The sequence below is a fragment of the Grampus griseus genome, assembly GCF_964374135.1.
Source record: "Grampus griseus genome assembly, chromosome: 12".
NCBI lineage: Eukaryota > Metazoa > Chordata > Mammalia > Artiodactyla > Delphinidae > Grampus > Grampus griseus.
The window spans coordinates 11,033,431-11,049,822 of record NC_139006.1 but is presented as its reverse complement, the minus strand read 5'-3'; the positions used below and the strand labels follow the sequence as shown (position 1 = coordinate 11,049,822).

The 16,392-nt window shown below is 41.5% G+C and overlaps 1 protein-coding gene across 1 annotated transcript; it reads left to right on the top strand.

Annotated features, from left to right (window-relative positions):
- Positions 1-1,344: 1,344 nt before the first annotated feature.
- PEBP1 (phosphatidylethanolamine binding protein 1) lies at positions 1,345-6,618 on the top strand. The gene is made up of 4 exons (XM_082667797.1): positions 1,345-1,591; positions 2,751-2,860; positions 3,576-3,676; positions 5,604-6,618. Exons 1-4 carry the CDS (start codon positions 1,457-1,459, stop codon positions 5,819-5,821), a joined length of 564 nt encoding a protein of 187 aa, XP_082523923.1. The 5' UTR covers positions 1,345-1,456; the 3' UTR covers positions 5,822-6,618.
- Positions 6,619-16,392: the final 9,774 nt, after the last annotated feature.

Genomic DNA, 16,392 nt, shown 5'->3' with positions numbered 1-16,392 from the left:
TCATAGTTTTAAAATTGGAAAAATATACCCCAAATTGTTGCCAATGTTTATGTTCAAGTAGTGGAATAGAAGCTATTCGTATTTACTTCTTTGGATTTTTTAATATGAATTTTCTACAATGAATTGTATTATTTCCTAATAGGAAATAAAAACAACAGACAACTTTTTATTCCCTGGGGGGTAGCTATCAATGTCAAAAGCTCTCCTAAGGTCAAATTAGATAAGGAGTATTAAATAGTGCCCTTCATATTTAGAAAAAGAAAGCATTTGGTGGCTACAATGAGAGCAGTTTTGAGACAGAGCCACTTGTCAACAAAGTAGGAATAGTAACTATGGTTTGTCGACCGAAAAAAAAAAAAAGCACAAGAGTTGGAAGTTGAGTTTTATTCTGTGTCTTACTGAGGACTACAGCCTGGGAGACAGCCTCTCAAATAGCTCCGAGGAACTGCTTCGAAGAGGAAGAGGGAGAGGCCAGTATATATATGATTTTGGCTAAGGGGTACATGCAATCAAGCATACATGTTGGTAGAAGATTGATGCTAGTCATTAGGAGCAGATATCTCAGTTCATGATTTTAGTGCTTTTTAAGTATGGAAAGATGCAAGAATCTGGATTCATTTAAAAATTCTCCTAGAATATATCTAAGATCTAAGGATTTTGCCTTTTTTTTCTCAAGGCACACAGTGCATCATCCTGTTCTTGTCCTGAATGCCTTTCAGGGTGTGTTGTAGGTCAGGGACTGCAGTGGCTGACTTCATCCTTTTAAAACTGGATGGTCAGCAACATTCCTTGTTTTGCAAGTTTAAAAAAAAAATTCTCAAAAAACAAATTTCCCAAGAACCTTGTCTAGAGCAAGTGGGGATAGGGAGATCAAATATATGTGCAAATATATTTACCCGTTGAGAACAACGCTCAAAAGTTCCCCCAGGCCCTCTCCTGGCCGTTACGGAAACCAGTGAGCATGCGCGAAAATACCAGGAGGCGGGGCAATGAGGTTGTTTTAAGAAGTGCAAGAGAAAAGCAAGACCATACCATTTCTGCATTTAGAAAGTAGAGCAAAGAATCATGCAAAAAGGTTAAAAAAATTAATGGTAGCTCAATTGCAGTTCTTGAAACAACAGTCTTGCAAGCCCAGCCACAGTTCTTGGGAACTCCGCCAGCGGCAGGCGGCACATTCCCCCTCCGCAAAAAGAAAGACCAAAGCTGCTGCATTGACCCGGGAGCGCTACAGGACCCGCGCTACTGGGTTCGGCCAATCAGAGAGCAGCGTGGGGCCCGTCCTCGCCGGTGACTGGAGAAGCGGGGCAGGGCGGGGCGGTGGCTCTGGCGCATGCGCTCCCTGGCCGTAGTGCCTGCGTTGCCTCGGTACAGCTTGTAGGCTGCTGGGAGGCTGGGCAGTTACCCTGCGTGAGTCCTCCCGCAGCTTTCCTTGCTGTCCGACCCTCTCGGTTTCGCGATGCCGGTGGACCTCAGCAAGTGGTCCGGGCCTTTGAGCCTGCAGGAAGTGGACGAGAGGCCGCAGCATCCGCTGCAGGTCAAATACGGCGGTGCGGAGGTTGACGAGCTGGGCAAAGTGCTGACACCCACCCAGGTACCCAAGGGCGGCGGGGGTGCAGCTACTGGAGGCTCAGAGTCTCTCAGGTCGGAGGGGCGGGGACCCAGTGGAGGTGGGGAGGGACGTTCCGGCCTCCGTGCGCTGGATCAACCGAGGGAAGGGGGTCGCGGTGCCCAAGCCGCAGGCCTTCTGACCGCCCCCTCCCCCCACCCAGCCCTGGGAACCCGGCACGTGGCAGGCGGGGCTCGGCTTCGGAAGAAATTGATCCGTTTTCCCGGGACTTCGAGGCGCCGGCAGTGGCATAGGCCTCGAAACGGCCCAGATCGCTGCGCAGGGGAGGGGAGGGCGCCGTTCCCTGGAGGGAGTGGGGAGTGGCCGCCCACACGTCCCCAGAGCCTCCCCTCGGTGCTCAGGAATTTAGGCCTCAATTTGGGAAGTAAAAGCCCCACCCGAGGGCATATGACGCATTATGTAAGCAGTGAGCAGCGGTGAGCAGCAATGCCCAGAGATTCTTCCCAGTAGCGTGAAGCCACCCCAAAGGTAAATGCGTTCTGCAGCTGGAAGGCTCGAGGGTAAACGGCCTTGTTTTACTGTTTGGCTTCTGAGCGCCCACGGCTGAGGCCTAACCAGGTCCTGGCTGCTGCAAGTGGGGAAACTAGGTGCCCGACGCCGTGGCGAGTTTTTGGTTCCGAACCTCTGGAGCAACAGTGCGAATAAACAGTTCCCAGATAGTTTATTGGTTTAGACGTTTACAGAGTTTATTGTTTTGGGTGTTTAAAGTGCCCATCTCGCAGCCTCTCTTTCCAGAATCACTGTCCACGTCTGCCCACCTTGGTTTTCTCATTTTCTCTGCTCTTTTAAATATCTCGTTAATTCAGATTTCACTTTAGCAGGCCCCAGGTAACGTGGTCACCAATCTAGAGATCCTGTCATTCCAGGTAATGTAAGGTTGCAGTCAGCACGAGCGTTGAAATCCTGACCCATCGTCTTTCTAAGTCTACTAGCCCCATATTGTTGTTGGGACTAAAATAAATAATGTATATTAAATGTCACATCCTCGCTCTTAATAGAGTCGATATACTTGAGCTTTAATTAATAATTTACTGTGCTTGACCTTTAAGGAATCTGAGGTCAAAGAAAGTATTGGTTTCTTCAACATTTCTGACTTAAACTCCAAATCTGTTCCTTCCTACAGGTTAAGAACCGGCCCACCAGCATTGCGTGGGATGGCCTCGATCCAGGTAAACTGTATACCTTGGTCTTGACAGACCCGGATGCTCCCAGCAGGAAGGACCCCAAATACAGGCAAGTTGGGGAAAGATGGGAAACAGCAAGTCATCCACATGTGACCCAGTGCTTCTTGCACTGTGTAAGTCCCTTACTGGACATGCTGTGGTGGCAGAAATAGACCCGATTTGGGGTGTTCACGTCCATGCTTAAGCCTGAGTGTGCATTTTCCTCCCTTTCACTCCCTAGAACAAAAGTCTAGAATCTACAGCCGAGAGCTAGATCTGCCCGAGACCTTTTTTTGTACAGCCCCATGAGCTGAGAATGACTTTAACATTTTTAAATGAATGGGGGAAAAAAATTGAAGAACAATAATACTTTGTGACATGTGGAGATTACATGAAATTCAGATTTTGGTGTCCCTAAACAAAGTTTTGTTGGAACCCAGCCACGATAATTTATTGATGTCCTGTCTGTGGCTGCTTCAGGCTACAGCTGCAGAGTTGAGTAGTTGTGATAGAGACAGTGTGTTGCACAAAGCCTAAAACATTTACTGTCTGGCCCTTCACAGAAGTGTGCTGACCCCTGCCCTAGAGAGTCGGAAGGAGGGAGGGAGTGGCTGGGTCCTCTCTGCTGGCATGTAAGGTTTGCTCTGGCCGAGAAGGTGGGGCCATCTGTCTTGTCTGTCACCGCATCCTGGTGTGGAGCAGTGCGTGCTGCACATTTGCTGGCTGCGCCCATGCGTGCATAATAACTTCCTGCGGTGCTGATGGTCCTCTGTTCCTCCATGTAGGGAATGGCACCATTTCCTGGTGGTCAACATGAAGGGCAACGACATCAGCAGTGGCACGGTCCTCTCTGATTATGTGGGCTCTGGGCCTCCCAAGGGCACAGGTCAGTAAAGGCTGCTTTTGGAGGGAGATGGGCGGGGACATCAGGATTGGCCTAAAGTGCTACAAAATTTTAGTCTGGTTCTTAGAGTTTTATTTTTATTTATGAGAGCCCTTACCCTAGTGGAGACTTTAGGCAACTCGGTTCCCCTCTAAGGCAACTGCCTGTCAGGGACGCTCAGACCTGCTGTAGTGTTAGGTGGCTAGAGCCTTGGGTACCAGTTAGATGGATGTTCTTTTAGCGCTGCCTCTCAGCTGTCAGGCCTTTAGCAAGCAGGGAAGTTGGTGAAGAGATACCAAGGAAGCAATGTTGCAGAATGCTGAGAACAACTTCCCAGGGGAGCTACACGTGGATTAAACAGTTAAATCAGCTAAATTCCATATTCAGCCTTTGCCCTGTGGGTTGAGTTTCTAGTTCCCATGAAAGGTCTCAGAAATGGTCATAGTTTCCAAATTAATTATAAAAAACTGGCTTTTTTGTCATTTCGTCTTTCTATCGAAAATCTAGTGTGGTATCTTGAAAAGATTTGGTTACTAAGGACTGTATTGAAGATACACACACATAATGTATTGCCTTAGGTTATGTATTATATATGTAAGGAGAGAGAGAGAGAATACTGTATTGAACCTCTCCAAGGTGGGTAAGTGCTGCCTAGGCTAACAGTGGGAGATGCACTGTTATTGCCTGTCATGCATTACAGGTGTTTCCATTTCCTGAAGCAAGGGAAGTGGAGCACGGCAGAACACTTGCTCTTGTACACGTTGTCCAGCCATGAGTTACTCTGAAGAGGTATAAGGCCCCCGACAAGGGACCTTGTGTTTTATCTTTAGGCCCAGAAACTTCAGATGGCTCCAGGCCCTCTCATGCATTCATAAGAGGATGGGAGAGGGACAGCTTTCCCAGGTATCTCTTAAGTTTTCTGGGGCAGTTATAAAACTGCATTAGGCAGTTTAATTATGGAAGATACACCCATGAGAATAAAGCAGTTCTCTCAAGCAGGAGCTGTGTTCTCATTAACAAAAAGAGCTTCAGTAACTCACTTTTTTCTTTTTCGTATTTGTTTAGTCAGGTATAACTTACGTATAATAAAACACACAGATCAGAAGGGTTTAGTCAGTGAACATTGACCAATGCACACATCCGTGTGAGCACCATGGAAAACAGGATGTAGGATAGTTTTGTCACCCCAGAAAGTTCTTAAGGCATCTTTTAAGTTAAATTACCCCAGAGCTAATTATTTTCTGACTCCTTTCTATGGATTACTCTTGCTGTTGTTGTATTATAAATGGTGTCATGCAGTATGCATTTGTTTTCGGTGACTGGTCTCTTGGACTCAAGGTAGTAGCTTTTTCCTTTTCATTGCCAAGTGGTATTCCATTGTGCGAATATACCACAGTTTGTGTAGCCATTCCCTGGACATTTGGGTTGTGTTTCCAGTGTTTGGATATTATGAATAAAGCTGTTGTTTACACTCTTGTCCTTTTCTGGGCATGTTTCCATTTCCCTTGGGTAAATACTTAGGAGTAGAATTGTTGGGTCATAGAAATCCAAAATGGTTGAAAATTTCTACACTCTAATCAGCAGTATAGGAAAGTTTCAGTAGCTCCATATAAGTTCCATGCCATATGCAGATCCATACCAAGACTCATCCACGTGGTAGCATGGGGCAGGATTTCCTTCTTTTTTCAAGGCTGAATAATATTCCATCATACGTATATACTATATTTTGTTTATCCATTCATTCATCAATGGACATTTGGGGTGCTTTCTTCTCTGGGCTATTGTGAATAAAGCTGCAGTGGACTTAGGTCCCTCTCATAAATGGGGTGGTCTGGGTCCCTCCAAGTTGGTGCATTCCCCGAAAATGGGTGATGTCTCCCTCTCACATGCCTAGCTGTGTGTACATCTTCCCTCCCGCCTCTCCCTCCAGGCCTTCACCGCTACGTCTGGCTGGTTTACGAGCAGGACAGGCCACTGAAGTGTGATGAGCCCATTCTCAGCAACCGATCTGGAGACCACCGTGGCAAATTCAAGGTGGCGAATTTCCGCAAAAAGTACGAGCTCGGGGCTCCGGTGGCCGGCACGTGTTACCAGGCCGAATGGGATGACTATGTGCCCAAACTGTACGAGCAGCTGTCTGGGAAGTAGAGGAAAGCCAGGAGATGGACACGGTCCCAGAGTTCCCAAGCAGTGTTTCAGTTTAGTGATGCATGTAGATTTCTCCCCTTCCCCCTGCCTGGGCCCTGAGCGGGCAGATTTAGGTTTAGGGTGACTTTTCCTTCTGCCTGTCCTCTGTAATTCTAGGGGGTTTACGTTTTGATCAAGTTTGAACTCCGTTTTGGTGGGGGATATTTTGGTACTAGGATGGGGTCATCAAAATGTTAATATAAGAATAACAACCCAGACTTAGAAGAAAAAAATTCTGGTAAAAAGACCAGGTCTGCAGTATTAGAACAGAGCATCAAAGAATCTTTAAGGGAGGCTGAAAAAAAGAAAAGGTTGATTGCCTCTGCCTTTGTGAGCCCGAGCCCAGGATTGTCTGTGACGGCATCTTCTGGCATGTGTTTTCACAGCCCTGTCTCTCACGAAGACAACCAGGGGCCCAGGGGCCGGCACGTCCACTAGCCCCCCACGTGATACATTTCAGGCTGGTTATTGGGTGTCAGTGTCCTGCTCTGGCTCCTTTAAAGAGCAATACTGAAAAAAGCAGTAGGGAGAGAGTTGCTGTTAAAGCTTGGCCGCAATAGGGAGAGAGTTGCTGTTAAAGCTTGGCCATCTAGATGAGCTGCAGGGCTGAGTGAGAGGTCATCAGAAATCCGAAAGTCTGTGCCTGTTAAATTGATCACTCTTCGCTGTAAGAAAAGCCGGTCTGGAGTTGCTGAATGTTGTGTTAATTCTGCTATTTGCTTATAGTTGAATAAAAATAAAAACATTGCGTAGTTGAATCCGGCCTCCAGATATTTTGCCCTTTTGGGTGTGGGATTTCATAAATGTGGGACGTCAAGAGACAACCTCTAAGGGTGAGTAGCCCCTTTCCCTGATCAGCATTGACAATTGGGACGTGATTCAGGAACCATACAGAGGGCTCGTCCTTGTACATGTGCCATTAAACTACAGCAGGAGCAACCATTAAAACTGGAGCTTAAAAAAAAAAATCACAAAACTTTAGGCTAAGACTTCTTGCCTGAAAATCACCTTTGCTTTTTGTAAGTGATCTTTCCCACCTGAGAGTGAAGCTGGTTGGAAACCTTCCCCCTTGGTAGTTCTGTATAGAAACCATAACAATGACTAAGAAATAGCCCACACCTCTCATTGTTCTGATTGTGATCCATATAGAATCAGTACCAAAAAAGGGAGGGGAAGGGGAGCCAGGGGGAGATTACTTTGATACCATTTGATGTACCAAAAGAAGGGAAAGGCATCTGAAGGTCTGTTTCACTGACCTGGTCTGTGATGGAGAGGCATCCTGGTCAGGCCTGGCAGGTGTAAGCAGGGCTGGGCCTTTCCCCACCTTTTGCTGCAGTTACTTTCTTCTCTGAAAAAACTGTTGGAAACGTTGCCTCGTATAATCTCTGGGGGCGAGTAAGGTAGAGAATAATTTTTTTTAACTTTGGGGTTTTAAAATTCAACTTTAAAATGATATTTTGTAAAACAAAAGTTATAAAGAGAACAACTACCCTGTCGACCTTAAAAATAACTGAGAATTAAGACATGCACATGGTTAAGACAAGGCAAACGGTACAGGAAGAAAATGCCTTCCACCCTCCAGCCTCCTCCATTGCAGTTGGTGGCTTCTTGTGTTTTCTTTCAGAAGCAAATACAAAGATTCGTATCAGCATATGTCTGCACATTTATCCTTTAAAAATTATAGTCTTGCTATGCATACTGGTATACGTTGTTCTGCACTGTTTCCCCCCAACTAATGTACCTTCATGTCATATATATTCAGATTACAGGTCACCACAGTTCATGTTATTTTGAACAAATAATCTATTTTATAGATGTTCCATAATTAACTAGTCTAGTCCCCTGCTGTGGTTAGATTATTTCTGGTTATTTGCTATTATAAAGAGTGCTTCAGCAAACATTTTTCTATGTGTATAAAACTCTTTTGCGAGTAATTTAGTGGGGTAGATTCCTAGCATTGACAGCAGGTCAAAGGGTATATACATTTTCAGTTTTGATACTGACAAATCACCCTCCAAAAAGATCACACTGATTTTATTCATGTCAGTGGTATATGTAAGCACCTGCTTTTCCATCCTCTTACCAGTCTTCTCAAACTTTAAACATTTGGACAATTTGATATTTATGTATATTTAAAATAGTTTATTCTTTTTCTCTAAACTCCTGTTTTCCTTGAGACTTTTAATCTGCTAACCACAGTATTTTTTTAGTCACAGAGTCTAAAGATTAATGAGGAATTTTAGTAATCTATTAGTTTCCTTGTTTAAAACAGGTACAGAAGTTCAGCCGCCCAACCAAAAAGGTGAAGTGTATACACAGGAAGTTCACATAAAAAGATATATTAATAACCTTAGAAGCAAGGGGATACCCTGTTTCACCTAGTAAATTGGAAGGAGACCAGAACTTGCCCAAGGACTCCCAGCTACGAAGTGGATGATTCTGGTTCTGAATGTAGCTCTGGCCTCAGAGCCCAGCTCATAACCACCACACCCACTTGCACACAAATTCCCTTTGAGGCTCAGCCTCCTCATGTGAAAAAAATGGGTGAGGGGGAATCATTAATCTGCCTTATTTAGCTCACAGGGTTGTTGGAGAACCACAAAATGATCTTTTGTTGAGATTAAGTGAATTAATACACATAAATGATTAACTTGACCTGATTGACATACAGGAACCATGTCTACAAATGGCCCTGCTTTCCTCAAGGCTATACGTTTACCAAAAGTGTAGGGTTTAGAATGATGATACAGGGAGGCTGTTCTGTATCACGGTGTAACTTTAGCAGCCCTGCCAGAGCCCAGCATTTCTAACAAGTCTGGACCCTTGGGAACTGCTCATCATTCTGACTTCATGGCAGAAAATATATCAAACATGGCAATTACTCAGGAGGCCCTGAATTAATCCCTGATTAACACAGACGCTAAGACCAGATCTCAGAAACACAGGATTGGTATCTCTTTAATATTTAAATGTGATGGTACTGTCCTAAATCCTCATCTGGGTCAGGGAGCAAAGGGCCTCTGTTCTTAAACTGGTGCAAAGTCAAACAGCCTCAGTGTCCAGTTAAAACCTTTCAGCACTTTGCAGCTGCTCTGGGAGGGAGATCAGATCCTTAAATGGCCTATAAGGCTCCATATGACCTGACCCCCATTTTCCTCTCTAGCTTCCTGCGGTTGTCTTCTCGTTAAACTCCAAACTTGCCGGCTGCCTCTCAGTCCCTTGATAAGGCGGACTGCTTCCAGATTTGGTCCTTTACAAGTGGTGCCTGGAACCTTATTCCACTTTCTTTGACGATATCCCATTCGCCCTTTAGGTATCCCTTAACTGACCTTCAGGGAATCCTTCCCTGACTAGGTAAGATTCTCCTACACCATTCTGTTGAAACATTAAAACTAATTTTAAAATATGTATATGTGTATAATTTTTAATTTGATGTTTATCTCCTCTATTAGCCTGGACCCTTTATAAAGGCAAGGACAACCAGTGTCCTGCTCAATATCTCCAGCACCGGACGTATGTCCAGCATATAACGAAGTCTCAGTGACCATCAGTTGAATGAATAATCGTAAGGGGCTGTCAAGTTTAGGGAGCATGGACTTCTTTATATCCATTTACCATGCCGTAAAAGTTCTTCTCCCCTTTCCCAAAGGTATACTTCTACAAAAATTCACAAACAATTGAGTTTTTTTGTTTTGTTTTCTATTTTTTGGCTGAACCCCACGGCATGCGGGATCCTAGTTCCATGACCAGGGATCGAACCCACACCCCCTACATTGGGAGCGTGGAGTCCTAACCACTGTACCGCCAGGGAAGTTCCCACATACAACTGAGTTTTTACAGAGCTCTCTAAAGCTCATTCATCAATTCCCTAATTCTGATGACCATAAATATCAGAAAGCTAACCTCCTTCTTAGTCTGGTGTCCCTTCCACTCAGGAATTTATATCTTAGATTTTTAATTTCTTACCCTACTCTTATCTCCGATCCCTGGCCTAATTGTACCTTTTCCTTGAAGAAACTCAAATGGACTAAAAAATTTACAATCGTCTTAAGATCACATTTCTGAAAGTACTGTTAGGGCCATCTCTGGGATTCTACCTTGATAAGCTCCCTGCTTAACCTGTGAACAAGTAGAATATTTATTTTTTCAACTTTATTGGAATATAATCGAAGTACATTATGTTGCACATATTTAAGCATATAATTTGATGTTTTACCTATGTATATACCAAGAAACCATCACCCAAATCAAGATTAAACAATTCCATACCTCCAAAAGCTTCCTTACATCTCTGTATTTCATCCTTCCTTCTAACCCTATCACAAGTTAACTACTGATCTTTCTGTCACTATAGTTTGCATTTTCTAGAATTTTACAGAAGTGGAATCATATAGTACATACTCCTTTTTTCTTGCTTGGCTTTTGAGATTCATCCATGTTGTTGCATGTAGCAACAGTTCATTTTTATTGCTGAATATTATCCATTGTATACAATTTGTCCATTCAACTGGTGATGGACATTTGAGGGTTTTCTAGTTATTTTTGCTATGACAAAGCTGCTATGAATACATGTATAGGTTTCTATGTCAACCTAGAAATTTTCATTTCTTGTGTGGAAACGTAGAAGTGGGATTGCTGGATTGTATGTTAAGTGTGTTTAACTTTCTAAGAAACTGCTAAACTGTCTTCAGAAGTAGGTGTGCCATTTTACTTTGAGTTTCATTTGCTCCACATACTCAACAAAACTTGTATTTTTTTTTAACATTTTAATGGATGTATAGTGTTATCTCATTGTGGTTTTAGTTTGCATTTCCCTGATGACTTTTGATGTTGAGCATCTTTCCATTGTGCTTATTGGTCATTTGTATGTCATCTTTTGGAAAGTGTTCACATCTTTTGCTCACTTTCTTACTGCGTTTGTCTTCATACGAATGAGTTGTAAGAGTCTTATATATACCCTGATACAAATCTTTGTCTGATAAATGTGTTGTGGATATACTCCTGGTCAGCTTGTGGCTTGCCTTTTTGACTTAATGGTGTCTTTTGAAGAGCAAACAATTTTTATTTTGATAAAAGTAAAAAAAAAATCTTTTATGGTTCCTACTTTTTCTAAGAAACTTTTGCCTAGTCCAAGCTCACAAAGATTTTCTCATTTTCTTCTAGAAGTTTTATAATTTTAGATTCTTTACTTGAGTCTACCATCCATTTTGAATTAATTTTTGTGGACAGTGAGATAAGGGTCAGTGTTCAATGTTCCCCACATGGATGTCCAGTTGATCCAGTACCATTTGTTGAAAAGATTTTCCTCTCTTCATTGAATTGTCTTAGTTCATTTATTTAAAAAAACCCCAAAAAACAAAAGCACTTGACCAAATGTATTCATCTATTTCTGAACTGTCTGTATTGTCCCGTTGTTCTATGTCTATCTTTTTGCCAATACCAAAGTTCCCTGATTACTGTAGCTTTATAGCAGGTCTTGAAATCAAGCAGACTAAGTCCTTAAATTTTGTTCACCTTTTTAAAATTTGCTGTGGTTATTCTATGTTGTTTGTATTAACATAAACATTTTAGGATCAGTTTGTCCATCTCTACAAGAAGTCTTGCTGGAATTTTTATTGGGATTGCATTGAATCTATAGATTAATTTGGGGAGAATAGACATCTTAACAATATTAAGTCTTCCTACCCATGTGCATAGTATATATTTTTAAAATGTATTTAGGTTCTTTTAAATTTCTTTCAGCAACTTCTTGTGGTTTTTGTTTTTTCCTGGTGTAGAGATCTTAGAACTCTTTTAGATTTCTTTCTAGGTACTTTCTGCATGTAAATGTAACAACTGTGAATGCAGTTTTTTAAACTTCATTTTCCCACTGAGTGCTTCTAGTATAAAATAATAGTTGATTTTGTATATTAACCTTGGATCCTGTGAACTTGCTAAATTCATTTATTAGCTCTAGTAGTTCTGTAGATTCTTTGTAAACAGATATATCATCTGCAAACGGACAATTTTACTTCTTTTCTAATCTTTTATTTCCTTTTCTTGCCTTATTTAATGGGTAGGCCCTCCAGAATAATGATAAATATAAGTGGTGAAAGTGGGTATTTTTGCCTTGATTTTGATCTCAGGTGGAAACATTTCAGTCTTTCACTATTAAGTATAAAATTAGCTATAGGTTTTTGTAGATGCCCTTTCAGTTTGAGGATATCTCCTACTATTCCTAGTTTGCTGGGAGGTATGTTTGTTTGTATGTTTTAAATATGAGTGGATGTTGAATTTTTGTCAAATGCTTTTTATGCATCTATTGAAATGATTATATGGGCTTCCCACTTATTCTTTTAATATGTTGACTACATTTTCAAATGTCAAACCAACTTTGTATTTTTGAGATAAACCTTACTTGTTCATTGTGTACTACTGATCTTCTAAAATATTGCTAGATTTGATTTACTAAATTGTGTTAAGCAATTTGTGTCCATACTCATGAGGGTTAGTCATCTATAATTTTCTTTTTTTGTAAAGTCTTCATTAGGTTTTTTTTTTTTTTTTTTTTGGTGGTACGCGGGCCTCTCACTGTTGTGGCCTCTCCCGTTGCAGTACGCACAGGCTCAGCGGCCATGGCTCATGGGCCCAGCCGCTCCGCAGCATGTGGGATCTTCCCGGACTGGGGCACGAACCCGTGTCCCCTGCATCGGTAGGCGGACTCTCAACCACTGCGCCACCAGGGAAGCCCCTTCATCAGGTTTTGATATTACACATATACATAAAACAAGTTGGGTAGTGATCCTCCCTTCTTTATGTTTTGCAAAGGTTTGTGTTATTTCTTCCTTGAATGTTGGTAGACTTTAACTGTCTGGAATTGGAGTTTTTTGTTTGGGAAATTTTTTATATGACAAATTCAAAATTTTTAAATAGATATAGGACTATGCAGTTTCTCTCCTTGTGTCAATTTTGGTTAAATTGTATTTTTCAAGAAGTAAATCTATTTCATCTAGGTTGTCAAATTTGTTGCCATAAAGCTACTCATAATTTTTTCTCATTATCCTTTTATTGTCTGTAGGATCTGTGGTGATAATCCCCCTTTCACTCTTTTTTTTGGTACGTGGGCCTCTCACTGTTGTGGCCTCTCCCGTTGCGGAGCACAGGCTCACGGGCCTAGCCGCTCCGCGGCACGTGGGATCTTCCCGGAGCGAGGCACGAACCCGTGTCCCCTGCATCGGCAGGTGGGACTCTCAACCACTGCGCCACCAGGGAAGCCCATAGAAATTTGTCAATTTTGTTGCTCTTTTCAAAGAATAAGCTTTTGGCTTGGGTAGTTTATCTTCTATTTAGTTGATTTATGCTCTTTAGTATTTCTTTCTTCTTTCTTTTTTTTTTATAAGGGTGGAGTGAAGTGGTAGTAGAGGGGAAGGGATGGTGATTTTTTATTTTTTAAATTTTTATTTATTTTTATTTTTGGCTGTGTTGGGTCTTCGTTTCTGTGCCAGGGTTTTCTCTAGTTGCGGCAAGCGGGGGCCACTCTTCATCGCGGTGCGTGGGCCTCTCACTATCGCGGCCTCTCTTGTTGTGGAGCACAGGCTCCAGACGCGCAGGCTCAGTAGTTGTGGCTCACGGGCCTAGTTGCTCCATGGCATGTGGGATCTTCCCAGACCAGGGCTCGAACCCGTGTCCCCTGCATTGGCAGGAAGATTCTCAACCATTGCGCCACGAGGGAAGCCCAGTATTTCTTTATACATACTTTGGGTTTGCTATGCTCAACTTTTTCTAGTTTCTTAAAGTGGAACTTTAGTTCGTTGATTTCTAATATAAGCATTTAAAGCTTAAGTTTCCAAGGACTGCTTTATCTGCATCTCACAATTTGATGTATTTGTCATTCAGTTCAAAATATTTTCTATTTTCATATGTGATTTCATTTTGGCCTATGGCTTATTTTGAAGTGTGTTAATTTCTAGATATTTTTTTCTTAGATATTTTGTTGTAATTAATTTTTAAAAAATTCTTTTCGGTCAGAGAGTATTTTATATGGCCCAGCATATGGTCTAACTTGGTGAACATAATGTATATTTGAAAAGAATGTGTATTCTGGCTTGTGGATGTTTTATAAATGTCAGTTAAATCAAGGTGGTTGATAGTGTTGTTCAGATCTGTGTCTTTTCTTATTTTTGTGTCTGTAGTATCAATTGCTGAGAGAGGGGAGTTAACATTCTCCTACTATAATTTTGTTGTCTATTTCTCTATTTAATATTATGTTTTCTTGATAAATGATTCCTTTTCTCATTATTAGTGTCTTTTATCTTAGATAATACTCTTTGTCTTGAAGTCCATTTTAGTTGATATTCAAATAGCACTTCACGGACTTCCCTGGTGGTCCAGTGGTAAAGAATTCACCTTCCAATGCAGGGGACCTGGGTTCAATCCCTGGTTGGGGAACTAAGATCCCACATGCCGATGGGCAACAAAGCCTGCATGCCACAACTACTTGCGCGCCTCAGTGAGAGAGCCCATGTGCCACAAAACAGAGCCCATGTGCTCTGGAGCCTGCGCACCACAACTACAGAGCCCATGTGCCCTGGAGCCCATGCGCCACAACTAGAGAGAAGCCCGCACGCAATGAAGACCTGACATAGCCAAATAAATAAATAAATAAAATAGCACTCCAGCGTTCTTATACTATACTATTTGCATGGTACTTTTTCCATCCATTTACAGTCAGCCCTCCATTTCTGTGGGTTCTGCATATGCAGATTCAACCAACTGCAGGTTGAAAATACTTTAAAGAAAATTCCATAAAGTTCCAAGAAGCAAAACTCGAATTTGCCATGTGCTGATAACTTGAATTTGCCATGTGCTGATATCAGCATTTACATTGTATTAGGTATTAGAAGTGATCTAGAAATGATTCAAAGTATATGGATAGGGACAAAGTGAGAGAGCAGCACTGACATATATACACTACCAAATGTAAAACAGATAACTAGTGGGAAGCAGCCGCATAGCACAGGGAGATCAACTCGGTGCTTTGTGACCACCTAGAGGGGTGGGATAGGGAGGGTGGGAGGGAGATGCAAGAGGGAGGAGATATGGGGATATATGTATATATGTGGCCGATTCACTTTGTTGTGCAGCGGAGACTGGCACGGCATTGTGGGGCAATTATACTCCAATAAAGATGTTAAAAAGTATATGGGTAGATGTGTGGTTGTATGCCAATACTACACTATTTTATGTAAGGGACTTGAGCATTCATGGGTTTCGGTATCTACAGGGGTCCTGGAACCAACGCCTTGTAGATACCGAGGGATGACTGTACTTTCAACTTATGTGTCTTTATATTTAGTCTGTCTCTCATAGGCAGTGTATAGTCCTTTTTTTATCCACTCTGTAAATATTTAATGTAATTATTGATATGGTGGGATTTAGGTCTACCATTTTGTTTTCTGTTTGTCCCTCTTTTTCTTTGTATCTCTGTTCTCCCTTTACTGCCTTCTTTTGGATTATTTGAATATTTTAATTCATGACCTAGATTTTTGGCTATTACTTCTTTGCATTTTCTTTTTGGCAAGTTGTTCTAGGAGTTAAAAATATACATAACTAATTTTTCATGGTCTGCTTAAAATAAGAATTATATCATTTCATGTAAAATGCAGAAGCATGGCAACCATATGGGTCCTTTAATTCCCAACCTTTAAGTTATAATTGTCATGTGGATTGTATTTACATACAGTGAAACCTTCCCCAGACAATATTTATTGCTTTCCACAAAGTATATATATATATATATATATGTATATATTTTAATGTATTTTAAAGACTATAAGAGGGAAAATTTTTTTGTATTTATCTAGATATTTACCATTTGTTGCTCTTCCTTCATTCCCAGAGATCCAAGTTTCCTTCAAGTATCATTTCCCTTCAGTATGAGGAACTTCCTTTAGCATTTCTTGTACATTAGGTCTGGTGGCAATGAATTCTCTTAATTTTTCTTCACCTGAGAATGGTTTTATTTTGCCTTCATTCCTCTGTCTAGGTTGCTTCTCCACAATCCACCTGCTTTTATTTCTCAGTATCCTCAGATAGTCGCTTTTGCATTTTTGTCTACTTTTTAGTTGTAATCAGCAGGAAAAGCACACAGCTATGCCAAACTAGAACAACAAAACATTTTTTTTATGTTTTATCATTTCTATGGCAAAATTTATTGCTAAATTAAAATCAGAGAGGTATACCGAATTCTTACATGGGCACGTTTCCAGTTGCCCAGGAATACTTTTTTCAATATTTAATCAAATATTTACAGTCAGTGGTAAATTCAGTAAGTAAATTTTTGCTGTTAATTAGACATCACTGGTAAGTATTCTCTGATATTCCCTATGACTGTAATTGTTTCAGTTCCTTTAAACTCCTGGTCGCACCCAGCATTTGCATTGTAATGGCTTGTCTTTGCCCACTGTTGATTAAATTAGTCCACTGCTTATTTACTTCTTTCAGTGGAGATTTAAACCATAAGTTTCAGCAGAGTAGTGACCCTATCCATCTTA

Excerpts from the sequence above, each read along its gene's own strand:
- PEBP1 (XM_082667797.1), top strand. The coding sequence starts at position 1,457 with ATGCCGGTGGACCTCAGCAAGTGGTCCGGGCCTTTGAGCCTGCAGGAA. Across the intron at positions 1,592-2,750 it reads AAGTGCTGACACCCACCCAG|GTTAAGAACCGGCCCACCAG; the intron begins GTACCCAAGGGC and ends TCCTTCCTACAG. Across the intron at positions 2,861-3,575 it reads AGGAAGGACCCCAAATACAG|GGAATGGCACCATTTCCTGG; the intron begins GCAAGTTGGGGA and ends TCCTCCATGTAG.